This window comes from Carcharhinus amblyrhynchos, chromosome 2 (genome assembly GCF_965287045.1).
Source record: "Carcharhinus amblyrhynchos chromosome 2, sCarAmb.v2.hapA, whole genome shotgun sequence".
Lineage (NCBI taxonomy): Eukaryota > Metazoa > Chordata > Chondrichthyes > Carcharhiniformes > Carcharhinidae > Carcharhinus > Carcharhinus amblyrhynchos.
In genome coordinates, this window is record NC_137325.1 from 137853722 (window position 1) to 137877350 (window position 23629).

General features: G+C 41.7%; 1 protein-coding gene across 1 annotated transcript in view; it reads left to right on the forward strand.

Annotated features, from left to right (window-relative positions):
- obscnb (obscurin, cytoskeletal calmodulin and titin-interacting RhoGEF b) overlaps positions 1–23629 on the forward strand; it is a 696366-nt gene that overhangs the window by 486189 nt on the left and 186548 nt on the right. Inside the window, exons 75-83 of the mRNA XM_080214757.1 lie at positions 3737–5068; positions 7837–8121; positions 8524–8599; positions 8790–8917; positions 15776–15973; positions 18451–18495; positions 22334–22432; positions 22743–22961; positions 23407–23473. Coding sequence (XP_080070883.1) covers positions 3737–5068; positions 7837–8121; positions 8524–8599; positions 8790–8917; positions 15776–15973; positions 18451–18495; positions 22334–22432; positions 22743–22961; positions 23407–23473 — 2449 coding nt within the window. The remainder of the gene's footprint in view (positions 1–3736; positions 5069–7836; positions 8122–8523; positions 8600–8789; positions 8918–15775; positions 15974–18450; positions 18496–22333; positions 22433–22742; positions 22962–23406; positions 23474–23629) is intronic.

Sequence of the window (23629 nt, forward strand, 5' to 3'; positions counted from 1 at the left end):
AGGAGGGAGGTGGGTCAGATGGCTCTCTGGTGGGGGGGAGGAGAGATGTGGGTCAGATGGCTCTCTGGTAGGAAAGAGGGAAGTGGGTCAGATGGCTCCCTGGTGGGGGGGAGGAGAAGCGTGTCAGATGGCTGCCTGGAAGGGAGGAGGGAGGTGAGTCAGATGGCTCTCTTGTGGGGCAGGAGGGAGGCAGGTCAGATGGCTGTCTGGTTGGGGGGGGGTAAGGAGGGATTCGCTGCCACTTTGTGTGATCAGTGGGTGGGAAGGGAGGCAGGGGCCCTGGATGGTGAGGGGGTAGGGGATAAGGGAAATAGTTATGTTGTGGGGATGAGGCAATATCTGTGGAGGCCCGGGGGGAGTAGGTATTATTGGGCCCAGGAGTGATGTGGCAGGGGAGCGTTTTTCTATTCTTTTTACCGTGCATGCATAGTTGAAGGCTCCAATCGGAGCAGCAGTGTTTCAGGCGTGATAATCCCCACCCACAGGCTTCTTCAACGCAATTCAGAATTGCTTTTTTTTTCAGGGTGTGTATGGGGCACCTGAGAACAGGTCTAAAAGTAAGATCTGAAACATTCCCAGCTTCAGCGCATAGAATCAGAATGGTAAAATTGGGCCCATGTGTTTCATGATGTTCTAATGTTGCTTCAAAATTCCCCATGTGCACCTGTTCACTGGACTCTGTAATTAGAATATCATCCAGGTGACATTGTACACCAGAGAGATCACTTGAAATCTGATCCATCAAACTTTATAATCAGGAATGTTATTCCAAAAGGCAATCTTTTATAACAAAAAAGACCTTCATGAGTAACGATGGTAAGCAATGGTTAATTTTCAGTGGCTGCATTCATCTATAAATATGCCTGTGAAAGATAAATCTTGCCCACCCATGTTGCAATGTGACCCATTTTGTCACAATTCTTGCATTGACTGACCTTGCTCCAACATCCATTCACTTAATGCCCATTTTGGCATATGTATGACATATTTCTTACTGTTTTGACTTCTTATGGACTATTCCCAACTTGTGGATCTTCAATTCTGCACAAAATTGTGAAGCCTCTTGGCAGCCATTTCCATCGACAGTGACTTCTGCTGTCTTTGAAGTCAAAACATGTTCAGTAAGCAGTGTTCTTTGGATAGCCTCATTTTGGAGACTACAAACTAGATGATCTCAAATGGTATCTTCTTATGTCTTTCACGGTGGCACTGTGGTTAGCACTGCTACCTCAAAACACCAGGGACTAAGGTTCAATTCCCGGTTGGGTCACCATTTGTGCAGAGTCTGTATGTTCTCCCCATGGGTTTCCTCTGGGTGCTCTGGTTTCCTACCACAATCCAAAAGATGTGCTGGTTAGGTGGATTGTCCATGCTAAATTCTCCCTCAGTGTACCCAAACAACATCTGAGTGTGGTGACTAGGGGATTTTCACAGTAACTTTATTGCAATGTTAATGTAAGCCTACTTGTGACACTAATAAACCAACTTTAAACTCACAATGTTGTGCTAGCCTTTTTAAGGTTGCCACTAACTGAGCAATGATTTCGCCTTCCACTTGATTCCTTCAGTGGAACCTGAACTGTTCCACAGTAACCAGTGGCTTTGGAGAATATTGCTCTTCAAGGATCTTTTTCGAATCATCGTATGTTTTGGTTCCTGGCTTTGCTGGAAGAGCTAAGTTCTGCAGCCAATTAAAGGTCTTACTGCCTATTGTACTGAGAAAAGATGGTATGAGCAACTCGTTTGCAATTTTCTTCGCTTCTACAAAATACTGAAAACATTCTGCATAGAAACTCTGTGATTCAGTTCTTCATTGAAGGGCTCATGGATCCTAATTGACCCACCATTTGGCTTGAAGGGACTAGAAACTCAAGACTACTCAGTAGTTTTATTTTATTTACCCTCTTCTCAGTACTCCCCTTTTTACCCTGGAGACTGTTCACTTCATGTATTTTTTTCAAACAACTCAGCCATACAACAAAAAAATCCTTCTTTTCAAATATGTAGGTTACTGCCTGGAATCTCTCCCTTCTCTGATCAGGAAAAAACCCTCTTTTAAAACTACACAGAGAGCTCCCACCCTTTATCAAAGAACAAAGAACAGTACAATACAGCACAGGAAACAGGCCTTTTGGCCCTCCAAGCCTGCGCCGCTCATTGGTCCAACTAGACCATTCATTTGTATTCCTCCCTTCCCAGTCTGTTCTTGTGGCTATCCAGATAAATCTTAAATGACCCCAGCATGTCCGCCTCCACCACCCTGCTTGGCAGTGCATTCCAGGCCCCCACCTCTGTGTAAAATACGTCCCTCTGATATCTGAGTTAAACCTCACCCCCTTCACCTTGAACCTGTGACCCCTCGTGATCATCACCTCTGACCTGGGACAAAGCTTCCCACTGTTCACCCTATCTATGCCCTTCATAAGTTTATACACCTCTATTAGGTCTCCCCTCATCCTCCGTCTTTCCAGGGAGAACAATCCCAGTTTACCCAATCTCTCCTCATAGCTCGCCTCATAGCTATCAACTTACTTGACCTTCTATCACTGGCATTTCACTCTTTTATCTTTTTATTGATTTTCCCTAGCCTTCTTTATACAAAATGTGAGGACCCATAATGTTGGTTTTAAAGAAATAGAAAACAAACATGATTTGCACACATAGATTCAAAATAACACACAACAAATTTATTGAAAAAGATAGTTCTGGTACTATGTACAAATTGAAACTAAAAGCAGGAATCCATGAAACATCCTAATTACATTACCATCAAATCATGATCAGCTGTTAAAGCAATCATGCAACTACTTAATTATATAACAGCATCTGAGTCGCTTGTTTAGTTTTGCAGAGAAAATGGGTGCTTAAAATACACAACAGATTGCCTTGTCAGATGTTCTTTCTCCATCTGTCCACTGACCCAAAATGGTCATGGTAAGTATATTCCAGTTAAATTAATGGGATCATCATAGAATGACCACAGTGCAGAAAGAGGCCAACTGGCCCATCAAGTCTGCACCGACCACAATCCCACCCAGGCCCCATCCTCACAACCCATGTATTTACCCTGCCAGTCCCCCTGACACTAAGGGGCAATTTAGCATAGCCAATCCATTTAATCTGCACATCTTTGGAATATGGGAAGAAACCGGAGCATCCGGAGGAAACCCATGCAGACAAGGGGAGAATTTGCAAACACCATACAGACAATCACCTGAGAGCTGGAATTGAATCCATGTTCCTGGTGCTGTGAGGCAGCAGTGCTAACCACTATGCCACCATGCCACCCATGGCTGGGAATTCAACCCTCAGTCAGGGTCCTATTGTCAAAGTGATTTGCTGATGGAATAGAGATGGCTGCCATTCAACCTTTTTCAAGGCCATTGGTCTATGTGCAACTTTGCAGACAGTTTGCCTCCATTTTCGTAGTTTTGAAATGCAGAAGGTACATTGATGAAAAATGCAGCCATTTTTAATATGATTCCCAAGTCACTGGAATGTAGATTTAGCCTTTGTTTAAAACAATCAATATGGGTTTTCAGCTAGTAAATTCAAAAATCATTTTTTGATATAAAGCATGGTTTCACAACACTATCAATTATGTCTTATTATTTTGTGTGAACTTCATTTTGCTTTAAATTGTTGGGATATATTTGCTTCTAATAGCATTATTTCAATGTGGTTGTATAATTAATAAGTGCTAGTCTTGAATAATTTAGTGCCTTACTATCTGCAGTTACGAAAGAACCCATTCCTGCCCAAGACTTGGAAATTCCACGGGAGCCAGATGAAGTAACTGTTGAACTAGTAGACGGAGAAGAGGTTCCTCCCAAACCAAGCTTGCCACCCGAGGCAGCACAAGAAGGTGACTTACATCTTCTGTGGGAAGCCTTGGCCAAGAAGCGAAGAATGAGTCGAGAACCAACACTTGATTCCATCAGTGAAGTACCAGAAGAAGATGACAAGGCTCAGAAGCGAAGGCTACAGAAAGCTACAGAAATTGAAGATTTATCTACAGATGAAATGTCTAGAACATGCGATTCTTACACAAGTTCTGATGATGAATCAAGATCTGGTACTCCATCCCTTGTTCATTACCTGAAAAAGGCAGGAAAATCAACTGTAACTGTAGCTGGAAAAGTGCAAACTATTTCTACAAACAAATTTTGGAAACACTGGGAGTCTTCAACCCCTGAATATGAACAGTTGCAAGATGTACCTATCATAGAAGAAGACCCATCTCTTGTTGAAGCTGCTACAAAAATCCAGGCTGCATTTAAAGGTTATAAAACTAGGAAGGATCTTAAACAACAAGTCACACCTATGTTTACTGAAGTTTTTAAACCTCAGATAAGTAGACCCAGCCAAACTGTTCACCTTAAGTGCGTGATCCAGAGTAAATCTGAAATCAAAGTGCGATGGCTCAAAGATAGTGAAGAAATTGTTGATGGAAGGCATTACCACATTGACAATTACAGTGATGGAACCTGCTCCTTAGTTATTACAGGAGTAGAACAAAAAGACACTGGAATATATACTTGTGAGGCTTCTAACAAGTTTGGCACAACTTCTCACAGTGAAAAGGTTACAATCGCAAGTGATGCAAAGGAAACAATTCAGAATGTCAAACAAGATATTACCATTAAATACAGTGCCGACAGTGAACCAGAAAGTTCTTCAGGAAGTGACGTCGATGATGCTTTCCGTAGAGCAGGTAAACGACTTCGTAGACTTTTGCATTCAAAGCTGTCTTTTGAGATTTCCGATGTGGAAGAAGAATTTTTTATTAGTGCTGATGAAGGAGATGAAGATATCTTGGACAAACAGACATACCATGAGGATGAAAATTACATTTATATTAAGTTTGATACCTTGACTGAGGCTGAAATGGCAGCAACCAGATTTAAGGAAATATTTATTGGTCAAGGAATTCCTGTTCACATTGATATCTGTGAGGAAGGAAGCAGAGCTGAGATACGGATTAAGAAGGTTTCTCGACCCCCTGCTGCATCAGGAGAAGATCGCACCACTAAAGAAGACGGATTACATACTAATCTTGTTGAATCTGGTAGGTTTGTCATTTCATTTTGATTTTTTATTGCTTAAACAATACAGGCACCAACAAATAATTTAATGGTCCCATCGTTTAAGGAAAGATGTTATTTCATTGGAGGCAGTTCAGAGAAGTCTCACGAGAATGATCCCTAGTATGGAGGGATTGGCTTATGAGGAAAGGTTAAACAGCTTGGGACTCATTGTAATTTAAAAGAATGAAAGGCAATCTCATTGAAATATATGGGATTATTAAGAGGCTTGACAGGATAAATGCTGAGAGGATGTTTCCCCTGATGCGTGTATCTAGAACCAAAACGGATAGTCTCAGAATGAAGGGGTGCCAATTTAAGACTGAGATGAGGAGGAATTTCTTCTATCAAGAGGATTGTGAGTCTTTGCAACTCATTGCCACATGCAGCTGTCCTTGTGTATATTTAAGGCTGAGAAGAATAGATTTTTGATTAGTAAAAGAATCAGGGCTTATGGGGAAAAAGCATGAAAGTGGACATGAGGAAATGAGAGCCACATGGTGGCACAGTGGTTAGCACTGCTGCTCCACAGCACGCAGGGCCTGAATTCAATAACGGCCTCGGATGACTGCATATTTGTACATTCTCCCCATGCCTGTGGGTTTTCTCACATGCTCCGGTTTCCTCCCACAGCCCAAAGATGTGCAGGTTAGGTGATTTGGCCATGCTAAATTGCCCCTTCATGTCCAAAGATGTCTGGGTTAAATGAATTAGCCATAGTAAATGCATGGGATTATGGAGATTGGGGGGGGGGGGGGGGGTGCGACCTGGGTATGATGCTTTTCCAGAGAGTTGGTGCAGACTTGATGGGCCAAATGGTCTCCTGCATTGTTGGGATTCTATGTTGGATCAACCATAATTCTATTGAATGGCAGTGCAGGCTGAAGGAGTTGAGTAACCTACTCCTATTCCTGTTTTTTAAGGTTTTATTTTTTAAATAGAGCTTAAAAATGAATATAACCTTAGAATAGATACAGTACATTTTAATCTATGCACATTATTTTATTAATACTAATGACAAAGTTTAATCTTTGCAGTTATCAGATTCATAACTGATAGTTTATAACAAATATATTTATTAGGTTAGGTCTTGCTGCAGCTGTATAGGGCATTGGTGAGGCCGCAGCTGGAGTAGTGTGTGCAGTTTTGGGCGCCGCACCTGCGCAAAGATATTTTGGCCTTGGGGGGAGTGCAGAGGAGGTTTACTAGGCTGATACCGGAGTTGAGGGGGTTGAGCTATGAGGAGAGGCTGAATAAACTAGGCTTGTACTCATTGGAGTTTAGAAGAATGAGGGGAGATCTCATTGAGACGTATAAGATGATGAATGGGATGGATAGGATACAGGTGGAGAGACTCTTCCCGCTCAAAAAAGACAGTAGGACTAGGGGGCACAGCCTCAAGATAAAGGGGGGTGCGGTTTAGAACGGAGTTGAGGAGGAACTTCTTCACTCAAAGGGTGGTGAATCTCTGGAATTCTCTACCCGTTGAAGTGGTGGAGGCTGCCTCGCTAAATATTTTCAAGAAGCGGGTTGATGGGTTTTTGATAAGAGAGGGGATTAAGGGTTATGGGGAGAGGGCGGGAAAGTGGAACTGAGCCACGACAGATCAGCCATGATCTTATTGAATGGCGGGGCAGGCTCGAAGGGCTAGATGGCCTACTCCTGCTCCTATTTCTTATGTTTTTATGTTCTTATATGTGAAGGTCAGGGTAAAGCTACTCTTCAATACAAACAGTTATTAAATTTTGTATTTGACAGAAGTACCTGTAATACACAAAAAATGTCTGCATGAAAGTTAGACGAAATAAAGCAGAAACAATAAAAGCCATAGAGAAACTAAAAATGAAATGACTGAAAAAGTCCAGAGAGAAAATCAGTACCCATTGCCCAATCTCTGGACACAAAATATGAGTTAGGGGAAGGGAGGAAGATCTCTAGTGCAATCTGCAATGCATGATCCCTGTAAGTATCCTATCTTCCAATTTCCAAATGTTCAGGGCACTACTTAAAAGAAGCATTAGGCGCCCTGAATATGCAAATGAGAAACTAAACTTCTGCTTTAGGACCCCAATGCTGAGTAGAGCATGCACCCACGTTCAAGGAGGAGAGGTCTAATAAAGGAAAGGAAGGTGAACTAATGTGGCTCTATGAAGACTGTAAGAGAACCTTTTCTTCCCCACTCCTAGTCACATAAAATAGAATTAAAACTTAGCTTGTAGATGCCTCTAACCTAGGCTGCAAGCTAAATCCGAGCAAAGTAAAGCCTCCACCATTTTTGGAGCACTACCTTCCTGATTTTCCCAGATGGATGATGGAAAATCTCTCTCAAAGTAGTCAATCAAAAGCAACAATACAAGGAGGATCCATAATATTCTTTCTTAGGAAAGTATGTAATTAGCTTGGGAAAAAAATTGAAACAGCAATAAAAGACCATTGGAGTGGTTTGAGTATCTCTTGCAGACTGCAGGTTTTTTTCTGTGCAAGAAAGACCATTTATAGACCTTGGGCAGAATTTTACCATCCTGCCCACCACGGAAATTGTAGCAGGCAGGACATGAACCATGTAAAGTTCCATTGACTTCAGGCGAGATTTTCCGGCCTTGGGGCAAGTTCAGCCGGAAATCCTGCCCCTTTTCTCTCACTTATTTGCCTCAATTAGTTATTACTAAATTTAGTTATGATTTTAGTGTCATTCCAGAAATAACGTTTTCTAACATTAATGCATTATTTCTTTTGATATCCTTTTTGTCAGGTAAAGCACCCCATGTTATATCAGAACTCCAGAATCAGGACGTTCAAGAAGGCTACCCTGTCAGTTTTGATTGTATGATAGCTGGTTATCCATCTCCAGCAGTTCGATGGTTTAAGGATGGCAAACTGATTGAAGAGAATGATCATTACATGATCAATGAAGATCAAGATGGATGCCATCAACTTATTTTAACATCTGTGATTCTGAGTGATATGGGAGTGTATCGATGTGTGGCAGAAAACTATATTGGCGTTGCTTCAACAAAGGCAGAACTAAGAGTCGACAGTAAGTCTGATGGAGCTAAAGCAGAAACCAAGATTGGGGAAAAAATTATGTAAGCCAAATAATAATTAAATTGGCCAATGTCATTGGTGTTGATTTGGAAGAATTTGGTGAAATAAATATTTATTGTTGAGATGGATCTACAAATGAAAATAGTGAAAATTTCACACTGCAACGTTGATCAGGATTCTCCAATGCTATTCCCCCCACCACCCCTGCCAGCAAGGACGGAGAATTTGGCGCTCAGCTAAAACACCATTCACTGCAGCAGGACTAGAGAATCCCAGCCGTGGGTGAGGCCAGAGAATTCCGGCTGTGGGTGAGACCAGAGAATTCTGGCCATTGCATTTTAGGAAAAATAATAGCTAGTGCTTTGCTTAAAATAGTTTTACTTCTTTCTTACAGTTAGCAGCTCAGACTATGATACAGCAGAAGCTACTGAGACATCATCCTATGTCAGTGCCCAAGCTTCTCTTACACGGTTTGTATTGAAGCATACTGCATATTAACTATTTCACTACACAACACAGCTGTTAAATCTTATGAATGTAAAGATTGTCATAAAACATGTTTTAGATTACTTTGATTCCATGATAAAGTCTTAATACAATTTCAGTTCAAGATTCTTGAGTAGGGATTGTAATAATTTATAACATAATTTTTAATTACAGGGAGCAGAATTTGGAAGGTTTGGAATCACAGGCTGAAGAAGAACAGCTACCTCAGATCATAGAGGAACTTCATGATGTCTTTGTTACTGATGGGGCTCCAATAGTAAAACTACAAATTAAAGTTAAAGGTATTTCAAGTTGTAATTTTAGCAACATAATTTCTGAAATTTTCAGTAAATAATGGAATTTCAGTTAAGTATTCTCTCAGCATATAACTTTTGGGAAAAGTCCTAACTCTAGAAAACTCAGGTTTCTCTCACAAATGGGGCAAGAATTTTAATCTGGTTCAAAATGTAAACGAGTTACTTTCTTCAGCAGCATGGTGACAGTGATTAGCACTGCTACCTCACAGTGCCAGGGACCCAGGTACAATTCCCAGTTTGGATCACTGTCTGTGTGAAATCTGCATGTTCTCTCCATGTCTGCGTGAGTTTCCTCTGGATGCTCCAGTTTCCTTTAATAGTCCGAAAGACGTGCCAGTTAGGTACATTGGCCATGCTAAACTCTCCCTCAGTGTACCCAAACAGGCACTGGAATTTAGCAACATGGGGATTTTCACAATAACTTCATTACAGTGCTAATGTAAGCCTATTTTTGACTAATAAATGAACTTTAAACTTCTTTTCTGTAACTGTTACTCATTTTCTGTTGATCACAGCAATTTCTCACTACTGTTGCCTTTTTCAGCTTACTCCCCGGTTCATTGATACTTGAAAATTGCATCAGGGTCCTACATTTTTTGTAGGAATGTAGTTTAAATCTTTATGGAAGGATTCCAATGGATTGGAGGATAACAAATGTAACCCCACTTTTTAAAAAAAGGAGGGAGATAAAACCGGGAATTATAGACCTGTTAGCCTGACATCTGTGGTGGGGAAAATGCTGGCATCAGTTATTATGGATGCAACTAAGCATTTGAAAAGTAATTACAAGATCGGTCCAAGTCAGCATAGATTCACTGAACAGAAATCGTGCTTTACAAAACTCCTACAGTTTTTTGAGGATGTGACCATTAGAGTGAAGAAGGGGAACAAGTGGATGTTGTGTATCTGGATTTTCAGAAGACTTTTGACAAGATCCCACACAAGAAATTAGTGAGCAAAATTAATGCACATGGTACTGGGGGTTATGTATTGACGTGAATAGCGAACTGGTTAGCAGACAGGAAGCAGAGAGTGGAATAAACAGCCCTTTTCAGAGTGGCAGGTAATGACTAGTGGTACTGCAGGGTTCACTGCTGGGACCCCAGCTATTCCCAATATACATTAATGATTTGCGTGAAGGAATTGAATGCAATATCTCCAAATTTGCAGATAACACTAAGCTTGGCGGCAGTGTGTGCTATGAGGAGGATGCTAAGAGGCTGCAGGGTAACTTGGACAGGCTGGCTGAGTGGGAAAATACTTGGCAAATGCAATACAATGTGGATGAATGTGAGGTTATCCATTTTGGTGGCAAAAACAGGAAGAAAAATTACTATCTGAATGGTGGCAGTTTAGGAAAAGGTGAAGTGCAACATGTCCTGGGTATCATAATGGAACAGTCGCTGAAGGTTGGCATGCAGGTACAGCAGGCAACAAGGAAAGCTAATGGTATGCTGGCCTTCATAGCAAGAGGAATTGAGAATAACAGTAAAGATGTCTTGCTGCAGTTATCCAGAGTCTTGGTGAAGCCACACTTGGTGTGCAGTTTTGATCTCCTAGTTTGAGGAAGGATGTTCTTGCTATTGAGGGAGTCCAGTGAAGGTTCGCCAGACTGATTCCTGGAATGGCAGGAGTGACATATGAAGAGAGACTGGATCGACTGGGCTTGTGCTCACTGGAATTTAGAAGAATGAGAGGGGATCTCACAGAAATATATAAAATCCTGATGGGACTAGACAGGCTAGATGTGGGAAGAATGTTCCCAATGCTGGGGAAGTCCAGAATAAGAATAATAGAATCATAGAAACCCTTTAGTGCAGAAAAAGGCCATCTGGCCCATAGAGTCTGCACCGACCACAATCCCGCCCCGGCCCTATCCCCATATTCATACACATTTACCCACTAATCCCTCTACGCATCTCAGGACAGTAAGGGGCAATTTTAGCATGGCCAATCAACCTAACCCACACATCTTTGGACTGTGGCAGGAAACCTACGCAGACATGAGGAGAATGTGCAAACTCCACACAGACAGTGACTCAAGCCAGGAATCAAACCCAGCTGCCTGGAGCTGTGAAGCAGCAGTGCTAACCACTGTGCTACTGTACCACCCATAAGGGGAAAAAGGGGAAACCATTCAGGACTGAGATAAGAGTTGTGAAACCAGCCTCCCATTCATTGACTGTCTACACTTCCCACTGCCTCAGCAAAGCAGCTAGCATAATTAAGGATCCCACGCACCCTGGACATTCTCTCTTCCACCTTCTTCCTTTGGGAAAAAGATACAAAAGTCTGAGATCACGTACCAACCAACTCAAGAACAGCTTCTTCTCTGCTGCTGTCAGACTTTTGAATGGACTTGCCTTGCATTAAATTGATCTTTCTCCACATCCTAGCTATGACTGTAACACTACATTCTGCAATCTCTCATTTCCTTCTCTATTATCGGTATTTTTTGTCTTTATAGTGAGCAAGAAACAATACTTTTCACTGTACGCTAATACATGTGACAATAATAAATCAAATCGATCAAATCAAATCGAATCAAATCAACCTGTGTTTCTCTACCACAGAAAGCAGTTGGGGCCAGTTCATTAGATATGTTCAAGAGGGAGATGGACATGGCCCTTGTGGCTAAAGGAATCAAGGGGAATGGAGAGAAAGCAGGAGTGGAATACTGAAAGTGCATGATCAACCATGATCATATTGAATGGTGTTACAGGCTTGAAGGGCTGAATGGCTACTTCTGCATCTATTATCTATTTTCTGTGATTGAATCTATTTTGAAATGGCCACCCCTTTCAAGGCTCATTTGAAGTCAAATTGAATTTCAAGCTTGGTTTCAGTGGTTGATTTGTTTATAGAAAAATTAATCTCACCAATAAACTATTCATATTGAAATTTCTGACCATAGTCATATAAAAATTGCACCCCTCTCCAACGTATCGCAGTCAATCTGTAGTTTTATAGCACAGTGTTGATAATTTACCAGACAGATTTATTTACGAATAGAACCTGGAGGAATAAGATTTGATACTGAAATAAAAACAGAAAATGGTAGATAAACTCAGCGGTTCTGGCAGCATCCATAAGGAGAATCAGAGTTCTTGGAGCTCAATGGCTTCAACTGAATTGAGGCTGAGATTGTTCCTACTTGCCTCTGAAAACCAAGGGTTGACTGTACAAGTAGTGGGAAGTGGATCATATTGGTAGGATATATATCTTATCTGCTTAAAATTCAGCAATACCTTTAAGCGTGTGTTTGTGTCTGTAAAACTTGGTTCAGCCAACTTGCAACAAAGTTTGCTGTTTAGAGATTAGGGGTGGCATGATGGTCAGCACTGCTGCCTCACAGCAACAGGGACTTGGGTTCGTTCCAGCCTTAGGTGACTGTGTGGAGTTTGAACATTCTCCCCCCATTCTCCTGCAGTTCAAAAATGTTCGGGTAGGTGGATTGGCTATGTTAAGTTGCATCTTAGTGCTGCAAGCTGTATAGGTTACGAGCATAAGCGAGGTAAATGCAGGGGGTTACAGGGAGAAGGCAAGGGGTGAGCCTAAGTAAGATGCTGTGTCGGAGAGTTGATGCAGACTTGATGGGCCAAATGGCTTCCATCTGCACTGTAGGGATTCTGTGATTCAATGATTGTGACTGCACCATATGCTTGGAAAAAACATTTATGGTTGTTCAAAGTTCTTATAATAGCAGTGTGTATTATAAAGGGGTTTTAGTATAATTAGTTATCTCACAGTACTTCACAGAAGCATTATAAAACATTGATAGTGTGATTAAAGTTACAGGGAGCTGAAATTTGGGTGACCTCAAGTTTACAGAGGATAGAATGTGGGAGGCTAGCCAGGAGTGCATTACATCAATCAAATCTAGATGCAACAAGGACATGGATGAGGGTTTCAGCTGCAAATAAGTTCAAGCAGGATAGAGAAGGACAATATTGTGGAGGTGAATGTAGGCTATCTTAATGATGGCACAGCTATGTGGTTGGAAACTCACCTTGGTGTCAAAACTTTCTGCTTCACCCTCGAAAGGGGATTCATTCAGTGGGTAGGCAGTCAAATTTGTATGTTGTGTGGAGAATGGCTAAGAAAGGGTTAGTGAAGAATGCCAGGGCAGTGGCTGCGCAAAGATAGGAATGATAGTGCCAACTGTTTGGGTACCCTTTAAATATGTACCCGGCTCTTCAACCCCAAAAGATAATGGCAGAAACAGCAAATTCCTGCCTGCTTCCACCATGAGTAGCAACAAGCTCCTCATGGGTTCATATTTAAAGAACTGACAAGCTCAAGATATAGAACATAGAACACTACAGCGCAAACAGGCGCTTCAGCCCACAAGTTGCACCGATCATATCCATACCTACCAGGCCATAGAACTATCTATAACTCTCAGTCCCATTAAATCCCATGTACTCATCCAGAAGTCTTTTAGAAGACCCCAGCGAGTTCGTCTCTACCACCACCAACAGCAGCCGATTCCACTCACTCACCACTCTCTGAGTGAAAAACTTACCCTTGACATGTCCTCAGTACCGGCTCCCCAGCACCTTAAACCTGTGTCCTCTCGTAGCCACGATGTGGATGTGCCGGCGTTGGACTGGGGTAAACACAGTAAAAAGTCTGACAACACCAGGTTTTAGTCCAACCGATTTATTTGATAGTAAACTCACAAGCTTTCAAGAGGATTCCCTCTTCGTCAGGTGAATGGAGCCTCTCGTAGCAACCATTTCAGCCCTAGGAAATAGCCTCCGAGAATCCACCCTATCTATACCTCTCAACATTTTATAAACTTCTATCAGGTTGCCTCTCAACCTTCGTCTCTGAGGGAGAAGAGACCTAGCTCCCTCAACCTATCTTCATAAAGCATGCCTCCCAATCCAGGCAACATCCTTGTAAATCTCCTCTGCACCCTCTCAATAGCTTCCACATCCTTCCTGTAGTGAGGCGACCAGAACTGCGCACAGTACTCCAAGTATATGATGTGGAGATGCCGGCATTTTACTGGGGTAAAAACAGAAAGAAGTCTCACAACACCAGCTTAAAAATCCAACAGGTTTATTTGTAGCAAACGCCACAAGCTTTCGGAACACGCTGTTCATGTAAATTGAGTTTGTGTCTTTGTGCCCTGTTTATGATCAGAACTTCCACCCACCTGACGAAGGAGCAACATGTTCCGAAAGCTTGTGGTGTTTGCTACAAATAAACCTGTTGGACTTTAAGCTGATGTTATGAGACTTCTTTCAAGCTCAAGATAGCCATGGGAATCATTCCCACTTCCATACCCACCACAGAACGTAGACTTCAGAGCAGAAAATTATTTAATTATGAAAATTTAAGTTAAACTTTAAATACCAAGATGAACCATTAGAAATAGGTCATGTTCTGGTGTCAGTATTTACTTCATCCTGCATTAAGAACATAAGAACATAAGAAATAGGAGCAGGAGTAGGCCATCTAGCCCCCCGAGCCTGCCCGCCATTCAATAAGATCATGGCTGATCTGTCGTGTCTCAGTTCCACATTCCTGCCCTCTTCCCATAACCCTTAATCCCCTTGCCTATCAAAAACCTATCAACCCGCGTCTTAAATATATTTAGCGAGGCAGCCTCCACCACTTCAACGGGCAGAGAATTCCAGAGATTCACCACCCTTTGAGTGAAGAATTACATGTGCTAACTGTTTAAAACACTGAGATCACTGATGATTTAATAGAAATGTATGGGTCCAAATACATTTATATTAGGAAAAGCTAATGTTTCAATCCACTCGCTGTCAAATAATTTCACCCAATTGAAGTGGCCTAGGAGTATCTGCATTCACTACACATTATAAAATTACATGATTCCTTGTCACAAAAAATGCTCAGGTCTTTTTATCTTTGATCACTAATTTTCAAACCATTTTGCCTTTTGCCACTCTCATTCATAAAGATCTCTCAGAAGAAGTTATAGAAAATTACTTCGTTAGTGTACTGACTGTTATGTAGGCATTTTGCATGCAACAAGACTCAATATACATCAATAAGATGAATGAACATTTGTGTAAAAATTGAAAAGCTTTTATTCTACTGTTTGGGCTTACATCCAATCTGTGTAGGCATTGGACCCACTACTAAATTTGTGGAGACCATTTTCTGAGCAGAAATCCATAACATCTTAGATTGAGGGAATACTGACCATAACACAGAGGATTTTCTACACTTCCTCAAGAACAGGAATTATGACCATCTAAATCACTGGAACAGTGTGACATAGGTCTCGGTTTGATATATCACTTGAAATATCAAACAGCACTCCCTCAATATTATATAGGACCATAGAATCCCTACAGTGCAGAAGGAGGCCATTTAGCCCATCATGTCTGCACTAACTCTCCAAAAGAGTTACACAGGTCCATCCCCAATCCTGTAATCCCATCTACCATGGCTAATTCATCCAAACTACATTTCTTTGGACTGTGAGAGAAAACCAGAGCACCCAGAGGAAACTCATGCAGTGCAAAGTCATCCAAGGCCTGGATCGAACCCAAGTCCTTGGCGCTGTGAGGCAGCAGTGCTAACCACTGTGCCACTGGAGTCACAGCCTGAATTTTGTGCTGGAGTAAGGCCTAAAGCAGCAATCTTCCATCTCAGAGGTCACTGCATTCATAAAGGGACTCAAATGGGTTCTTATATTAGAAGGAGGTATAGCGGTGTATGTCTAAGTAGCTTTAATGAGATAAAATGGATTGCTTGCGTAAAAACTGCCACAATTTGGAACGCCTGATTGATTCTTTGTAAATCATGATTTTATTGAATATTTTCAATAAATTGTTGTAACTCTTCACTCTGCAGGTTACCCAGTCCCTCGTGTTTATTGGTTTAAAAGTGGTAAACCTCTGCGTGCCACAGATGCAATTCTGATGACTGACAATAAAGGAGATCATTCGCTAGAAATTCTCAATGTTTCCAAAGAAACTGGTGGTGAATATGCAGCTTACATAAGCAATTCATTAGGCTCTGCCTATACATCTGCTATTGTACACGTTCAAAGTAAGCAGAACATTTTTGGTCCTATTTTCTCTTTGCTGATAAATGCGGGAATACAGTTTTGTGGGTCCTCCTGCATGCCTCCAGCAGCCCAGTGTTGTTTTGCGTGACAGTTAAAATTGTGGTGGCGTCTGAATGCAACATTGGACCCCATTGTTTAAATATCAGTGAGTGCACTGTTTGTTTGATGGGCAATCCCAAAGCTGCCAAAATTCCTGTAGTTAAAATGGTGATAGACACTGGCATAGAATCACAAAATGGTTACAGCAGAGAAGGAAGCCATTCTGTCCTTTGTGTCTCCGCAAATGTAACTTAGCTAGTTCCACTCTCCTCCCCTTTCCCCATAGTTCTGCAATGTTTCCTTCATCAGATAATTATCCAGTTTCCTTTAGAAATGCATGATTGAACCTATCTCTGCCACACTGTCAAGCCGTGAATACAGACCCTAACCACTCAGTGAGTAAAAGGTTCTTCCTCTTGTTGCCTTTTGTCTTCTTGCAGTTCACTTTAAATCAGTGGCCTTGGTTTCTCGATCCTTCTGCCAATATGAACAGTTACTCTATGTACTCTGTCCAGACCTCTTATCAAATCTCCTCTCAACCTTCTTTCCTCTAAGGGCAACAACTACAGATTTTCCAATCTTAACTGTTTAACCAAAGTCCTACACACTTGGAACCATTCTCACAAGTCTGTTCAGTTTGCTGTCTAATGCCTTCACATTAGTACTAAGATTGGTGCCCATTCTGTGGCATGACAGGAATGATATGCAGCATTTCCACCCCCCGCTCCCCCCCCACCTGCCATCTACTCCCCAGTACGGAACTAGGTTGGGAGTGCCATCAAATTAGGTGGTATGGCAGAGGCATAATGCCTGTCATATGTACATTTGCTGGAATTTTATCAGCAGCAGGTGTAGAGCCTGAAGGCAATTAACAACTGCTTTGAGGGCCTCCTCCCATGTCCGCTGCTGGTATTTGACACATAACAAGAGTTCCCTAGGCCAGGCTGGGGGTCACGAGGCTTCCTTTGGTCAACAGTCATCGTTTGAGACAGCCTGCTATCCCAGCACTGGCAATCAATAACTTCCAATGGAACATGAGAGCTGCAACATATGATTGGCCAGCAACTATCAAAGCAGGATTTCCTCCCAGAGGAAGTTTCACTCTGACCAGTTAATGGCCTGATAGCTATAAAATCAGTTCAGGCTTCCCAGTTACGAGGAGATAGATTCGTCTCCAACTTTCAAGCTGGAGTGTGGTGACACTACCTCCATGTAACATAAATCGCAATAGCCCAGTTGACGCAAAAGCAACATTTGTAACTTCCTTGATTTTACACTCTGCTGCTATTTATAAAGTCTAGAATCCTTATGCCTTACTAACCAGTCTCTCAATCTGCCATTGACCTCCAACGGTTTATACACCCAAAGGTCCATCTGTCCTGCACCACTTTAAGAATTGTATCCTTTATTTTGTATTGCCTCTCCTCATCCTTCCCACCAAAATTGATCACTTCACACTTCTTGCATTAAATTTCATATCATGGTTAAATGGAAAAAATGTCCGACTATCATTTCACTTTGGTAGGAAGAATGGTAGGAAGGACTATTACTTACGGGGCGAAAACTGCAGCAGGCGACGGTGCAGAGGGACCTCGGGGTCCTTGTGCATGAGTCGCAAAAACCCAGCTTGCAGGTGCAGCAGGTGGTCAGGAAGGCGAATGGGATGCTGGCCTTCATAGCGAGGGGGATTGAATATAAAAGTAGGGAGGTCTTGCTGCAGCTGTATAGGGCATTGGTGAGGCCGCAGCTGGAGTACTGTGTGCAGTTTTGGGCGCCGCACCTGCGCAAAGATATTTTGGCCTTGGAGGGAGTGCAGAGGAGGTTTACTAGGCTGATACCGGAGTTGAGGGGGTTGAGCTATGAGGAGAGGTTGAATAAACTGGGCTTGTACTCATTAGAGTTTAGAAGAATGAGGGGAGATCTCATTGAGACGTATAAGATGATGAATGGGATGGATAGGATAGAGGTGGAGAGACTCTTCCCGCTCAAAAAAGACAGTAGGACTAGGGGGCACAGCCTCAAGATAAAAGGGGGGCGGTTTAGAACGGAGTTGAGGAGGAACTTCTTCACTCAAAGGGTGGTGAATCTCTGGAATTCTCTGCCCGTTGAAGTGGTGGAGGCTGCCTCGCTAAATATTTTTAAGACGCGGGTTGATGGGTTTTTGATAAGAGAGGGGATTAAGGGTTATGGGGAGAGGGCGGGAAAGTGGAACTGAGCAGCGACAGATCAGCCATGATCTTATTGAATGGCGGGGCACGTTCGAAGGGCTAGATGGCCTACACCTGCTCCTATTTCTTATGTTCTTTAACATCCCACCCCCTACTCAGTTCCTAACCTGATCCGTCAGATAAAAAATTGTTTTTTTGATCAAAAGACAAATCTTTCAGACAACATTGGATGAACTTGTAATGTATTTCAGGCTCTGGAGAAGAAATTGAGAAGCGTAAAACTGAAGAAAAACCAGGTAAAACCGAAACTGTGTCATAAAACAGCAATAACTTGTATTTTTATAGCACCTTTAATATATAAAAAATATCTGGGTCATTTAAACAGATAGATACATTGAACATTTTTAGGCCTCGTTAGGGGCAAGTGTAGAAGCACTAAAAGTCACAGATATTAAAATTAGCACCACCAATCAGCATGGCAGTTTACCATCATAATTTCTACTGTCAGCAATTTTGCTCATGAAAGGAGAGGCAAGATGAAGCAAGCCACCCGATTTTGATGAGTAGTTAATCTTGTTAATGAGCTTGTTATCAGCTCATCGAAGGCCAGTGGGTGTGCATGGGTTACATAATGGAGTAAAGAACAGGCCAGATACAAGGATGTGACAATGTAGCAGGCAGCCAATCATGGATGCAACATAGAGTTCGGTAGGCCCATAAATTAAGGGAACATGGTAGTCAGCCATTGGTGTCATCAGGAGAGCAGAGATAGCAAAACAAGTGGTTATATTTACTTCAGTATTGCAGGGAGCTGTGATCCTCCTGGAACCAGAGGCCATATAAGAGTGAGAGATACTGTCCAGAAATGATGAGTGCAGTTGGACATGAATTTAAATTTTTCAAAGATCAGATGTAATAGTAGTTATGAAAAAAATCCTCAGGCACGAAGTGAGGCAGCAAAGGCAATATCCATAACATTGTATGTTGCAAAGAAGAAGCCACCTGGTCACATCAGCAAATCAGTGCTGCAGGAAACTGCTCATCGAGATTGATAGATGGTGATATTTGTGCCCTCGTGGTGGAAGACCTCACGCTACTTGCCTTGCCCTGCCAATAGCTGTCAAAGTCACTGTGCCTTTGAATACCTTCACCTCCAGCTCCTTACAAGGATTAGTATTGGACTTTGGTAGCAGCTCTCAGTAATAGCACATCATTACGTACAATTGCTTACATTGAAAGCAGGAGCAGAAGTAGTCAAATTCAGCCCTTTGGGCCTGCTCTGCTAATCAATCAAATCAAGCCTGATCTAATTTGATTTATTATTGTCACAAGAATTGATATACAGTGAAAAATATTGTTTCTCGCGTACTATACAGACAAAGCATACCGTTACTAGAGAATGGTCTCACAACACCAGGTTAAAGTCCAACAGATTTATTTGGAATAATGAGCTTTCAGAGCACTGCTCCGAATCCCACTCAACTGATGAAGGAGCAGCACTCCAAAAGCTTGTGATTCCAAATAAACCTGTTGGATTTTAACCTATTATTGTGAGACTTCTTACTGCGCCCACCTCAGTCCAACACCGGCATCTTCACATCATGGTTACCACCGACACCGCAAACTGCTGGTTCAAAGTGGAGGCAATGTCCCGAATGGTTGTGCATATTGACACAGAAATAAAGTTTCTACAAAGATGCAAGAAAGCACCCGCTCACCTGATGAAGGAGCAGCGCTTTGAAATCTTGTGATTCCAAATAAACTTGTTGGACTTTAACCTGGTGTTGCGAGACTTCTTAGTGTTCATAGAGAAGGAAAGGAGTGAGAGTGCAAAATGTGTATTCAGTCACAGCTAGGGTGTAGCGAAAGATCAACTTAATGGGAGATAGGTCCATTCAAATGTCTGATGGCATCAGGGAAGAAGCTGTTCTTGAGTCAGTTGGTATGTGTTTTCAGACTTCTGTATCTTTTTCCGATGGATGAAAGTGTAAGAGAGTATGTCTGGGGTGTGTGGTGTCTTAATAATGCTGGCTGCATCTCCAAGTCAGTGGTAAGTGTAGACAGTGTCAGTGGGTGGGAGGCTGATTTGAATGATGGACTGGGCTTCGTTCACAATTCTTTGTAGTTTCTTGCGGTCTTTAGACATGGCAACGCAGATGGTCTGGTCGTAATGGAAGAATTAACCACATGAGCCCATGTCAGGCAGGCCCATTCCCCAGGAGAATGGAGGTTTGTAATCGTGACTTGGCTGATGGTGGAAAGGATGATTCTACTCTGATAAAGTTTATTGTTAAGCAGATAATAATTGATCAGTAGCCTGTAAACTGAATAGCCTGCTAAACTATGGGCCAGTTTTTCACCATTGTGGCAGAATACCTGATAGACATAGTTCTGGCTCCAAAATGGCACTTCTAATTTTTTCGAGAACAGAAATAAAGGGACAATTGATGTTTCTCATATGCTTGGTTAGTGGAGATAGCTGGCCATTTTAATGATTGGCTGCCTCCATTGAAGTTGGATTTTGATAACCTAGGAGTGTGAAATACGAAATGTGCAGAACCGATAAGATTAGATTTGTTTATAAAGTTTATTTTTTATTAGTCAGAAGTAAGGCTTACATTAACACTGCAATGAAGTTACTGTGAAATTCCCCTTGTCGTCACAGCTCTGTGCCTGTCTGGGTCAATACACCTCTCCAGCACGTCTTTCAGACTGTGGGAAGAATCCGGAACACCCGGAGGAAATCCGTACAGACATGGGAAGAACGTGCAAACTTCATGCAGACAGTGACCCAAGCCAGGAATCGAACCCAGGCCCCTGGCACTGTGAGCAGCAGTGCTAATTACAGCTACCATGCTGCCCATTTGAACTTTGTGGATTTGTTTGGATAGGCAGGATACTCAATTTGGAGAATTCAGGTATTCCTCAGAACCTGGCACTGGGAACCTATGGGAGAGGTCAAATGCTCTTTGATGGAAATCAGGTGACCTTTGAAGGAGTGTTAAAAGTTGGAAACAGACCTTTCAAAACTGTCAAGTGGACACATCAATAATGTCAAGAGAACCTGTCAAAAGTATCACAAAGACCTGTGAAAAGCACCTGTGAAGGAGAGCAGTCAACTATAAGCATTTAAAAATCTTGCCCTTAAATCTTTGAAAAAAATGTCTGCAATGATTAAAATACATCATTGCTTTCTATTTCACTTTCTCTGTTGACATAAGTCATTATTGGATTAGTGGTACATGACTGATTTCACTACCATCCATTATCGCAGTAGAGTGCCTGCCATTTCACAGCTTGATCGATAGCTTTAAGTGGATATATATCCCTTTGAAGTGGGACTATGAATTTCAATCTATATTCAAAGAATTGTGCACTTGAATGAAGTGTTTGTTATTATCAGGCTTTATGTAGTTAAAGCAATATTAATATAGTAAATGGGCATTTTGAATTAGTGTATTTTCCAATGTAGCGAAGTCTGCAGTAGACACTTAGAACTTTAGATTATAGAACTTCATCTCACCTCAGCATGGATTCTGAGGTGTGCCATACTGGGTGAGTTGGCATTTAGGTGTAAGAGCAAAAGATGGGTGGAGGAAGTAGGCTGATATGAATTGGCATGAAGTTGGCATAGGGACTACAGAGGGCCATAGGGATTGGTACAGGAGCATAGGTTGGCATGGAGGGCATGAGGGGTCATGGGATGAATATATGTACAGGTGGCATGAATTGGCATTGGTTGGGAATGAGATGGATGTGAAGGTGTGTGAAGGGTGAGGGTTACAGGGATGCTTTGTGTTAAATTCTTTTTCAAATTTTTGGACACAATGCTGGAGCCCCTGGCTTTCCGCCTAGCTTACCTCCAAAGCAAGCAGATTCCTCACTTCCTGTGAGGTATCTCTCTGACTCCTAACCTCGCCTGCTCCCATCTCCTCCCCTGACAGATAATCCGACATCCAGGCAGCCATTTATAGTCAGGTTCACAGAGCCAGGAATTCTCCCATCTCACAAATGAAAATCCAGGCCGATGTGTCTTTCTTAACATTCCACACTTTTATGTTCTTTGCAACAGAAACTGTATTAGTGGCACTTAAAAAACAGTAGTTTTTTTTTTCCTGATTGTTCCTCTTATAGGAAAACCGGAGAAGCTAGTTCCACCAAGATTTCTGGAAAAATTCACAAGTAAGAATGTAAAGAAAGGAACGAGCATTACTTTAACTGTCAGGGTTGAAGGTAAGATGGATTTCCCACCAGCAATTGTAAAATCTCTTTATGTTATGAGTATTTATATAGTTATTTGGAAAAACCATGTAACATCAGGAGCATTGCTGTAATATATTTTGCCAATGTTTCACGCTCAGCAGCTTGCGCTCCCCTGTGAAAGGTGGCTAAGCTCACACAAGAGGATACTTACTGATCACCCCAGATCATTCTCATGCAGTCTTTATGCCTTGAGGACATGAGAATAATTTTAAAAAGCTCTTCTAAGACGGAATATATTAGAAAGCTTCAAAATAATTTGTCAATAATACGCTTTTTACAGGATCTCCGATACCCGATATAACGTGGCTTAAAGAGGAATCAGTGGAAGATGTTATCTGGATTAAACAAGATACACCGGGTTATAAATTGGCCAGTTCGAAAATGCAGCACAGTCTGATCCTGTTGGATGTTGGGAAAGAATACACTGGCATCTACACCTGTATTGCTACAAACAAGGCTGGCCAGTCTATCTGCTCTGCCCACCTGGATGTTGTAGATGGTGAGCAAAAGTTATTGAGAGTTTTCATAGGCAGTGTGGTTAATAGAGTTTCTTCAATTGGAATAGTTAATTTAAACGGAACTTCTAGTATATTTTTCAAATTCATATTGATTGTATTTCAGTTTTCTCTGAAGGATGCGATAAGGTATTTCATAAATACAAGTTTTTCAGATTATGTTTGCCAGCAAGGTACTGGTTGCATATATGATTTGTAGAATCAAATTGTTTTTGGTCAATTTATTGCAGCACAATTTGCACAACTTGTTATGTGACAATAAATTGTTGACAATTTAAGTGAGGTTTCTTTTTACAATTGTGGAATTGCTATGCCATTTATAGTGAAAACGCATTTTTTTAATTGCATCAATTTCTAAACTAAATAGGTGAATTAATGGTAATATTGCATTACCAATTTACGATGTTTGTGTTTCTGCTTTCATGCAAGAAGTTGAAGCTTCAACAGAAGAAACTACAACTGTGAAAGAAGCTATTATGCAAACATTCTTACACGGGTAAATTCATCTAATTAGATATTACTCTGAAATATCACTTTACCTGTTTAAATTTAGACGGTAGCTCCCCTGACTGGTATAGTTTCTGAGCTGTACAAATCAGGTACATTCCAGCTTTGACCCCCTTCATTTGTTGAGTTAACTGATCTCATTAAG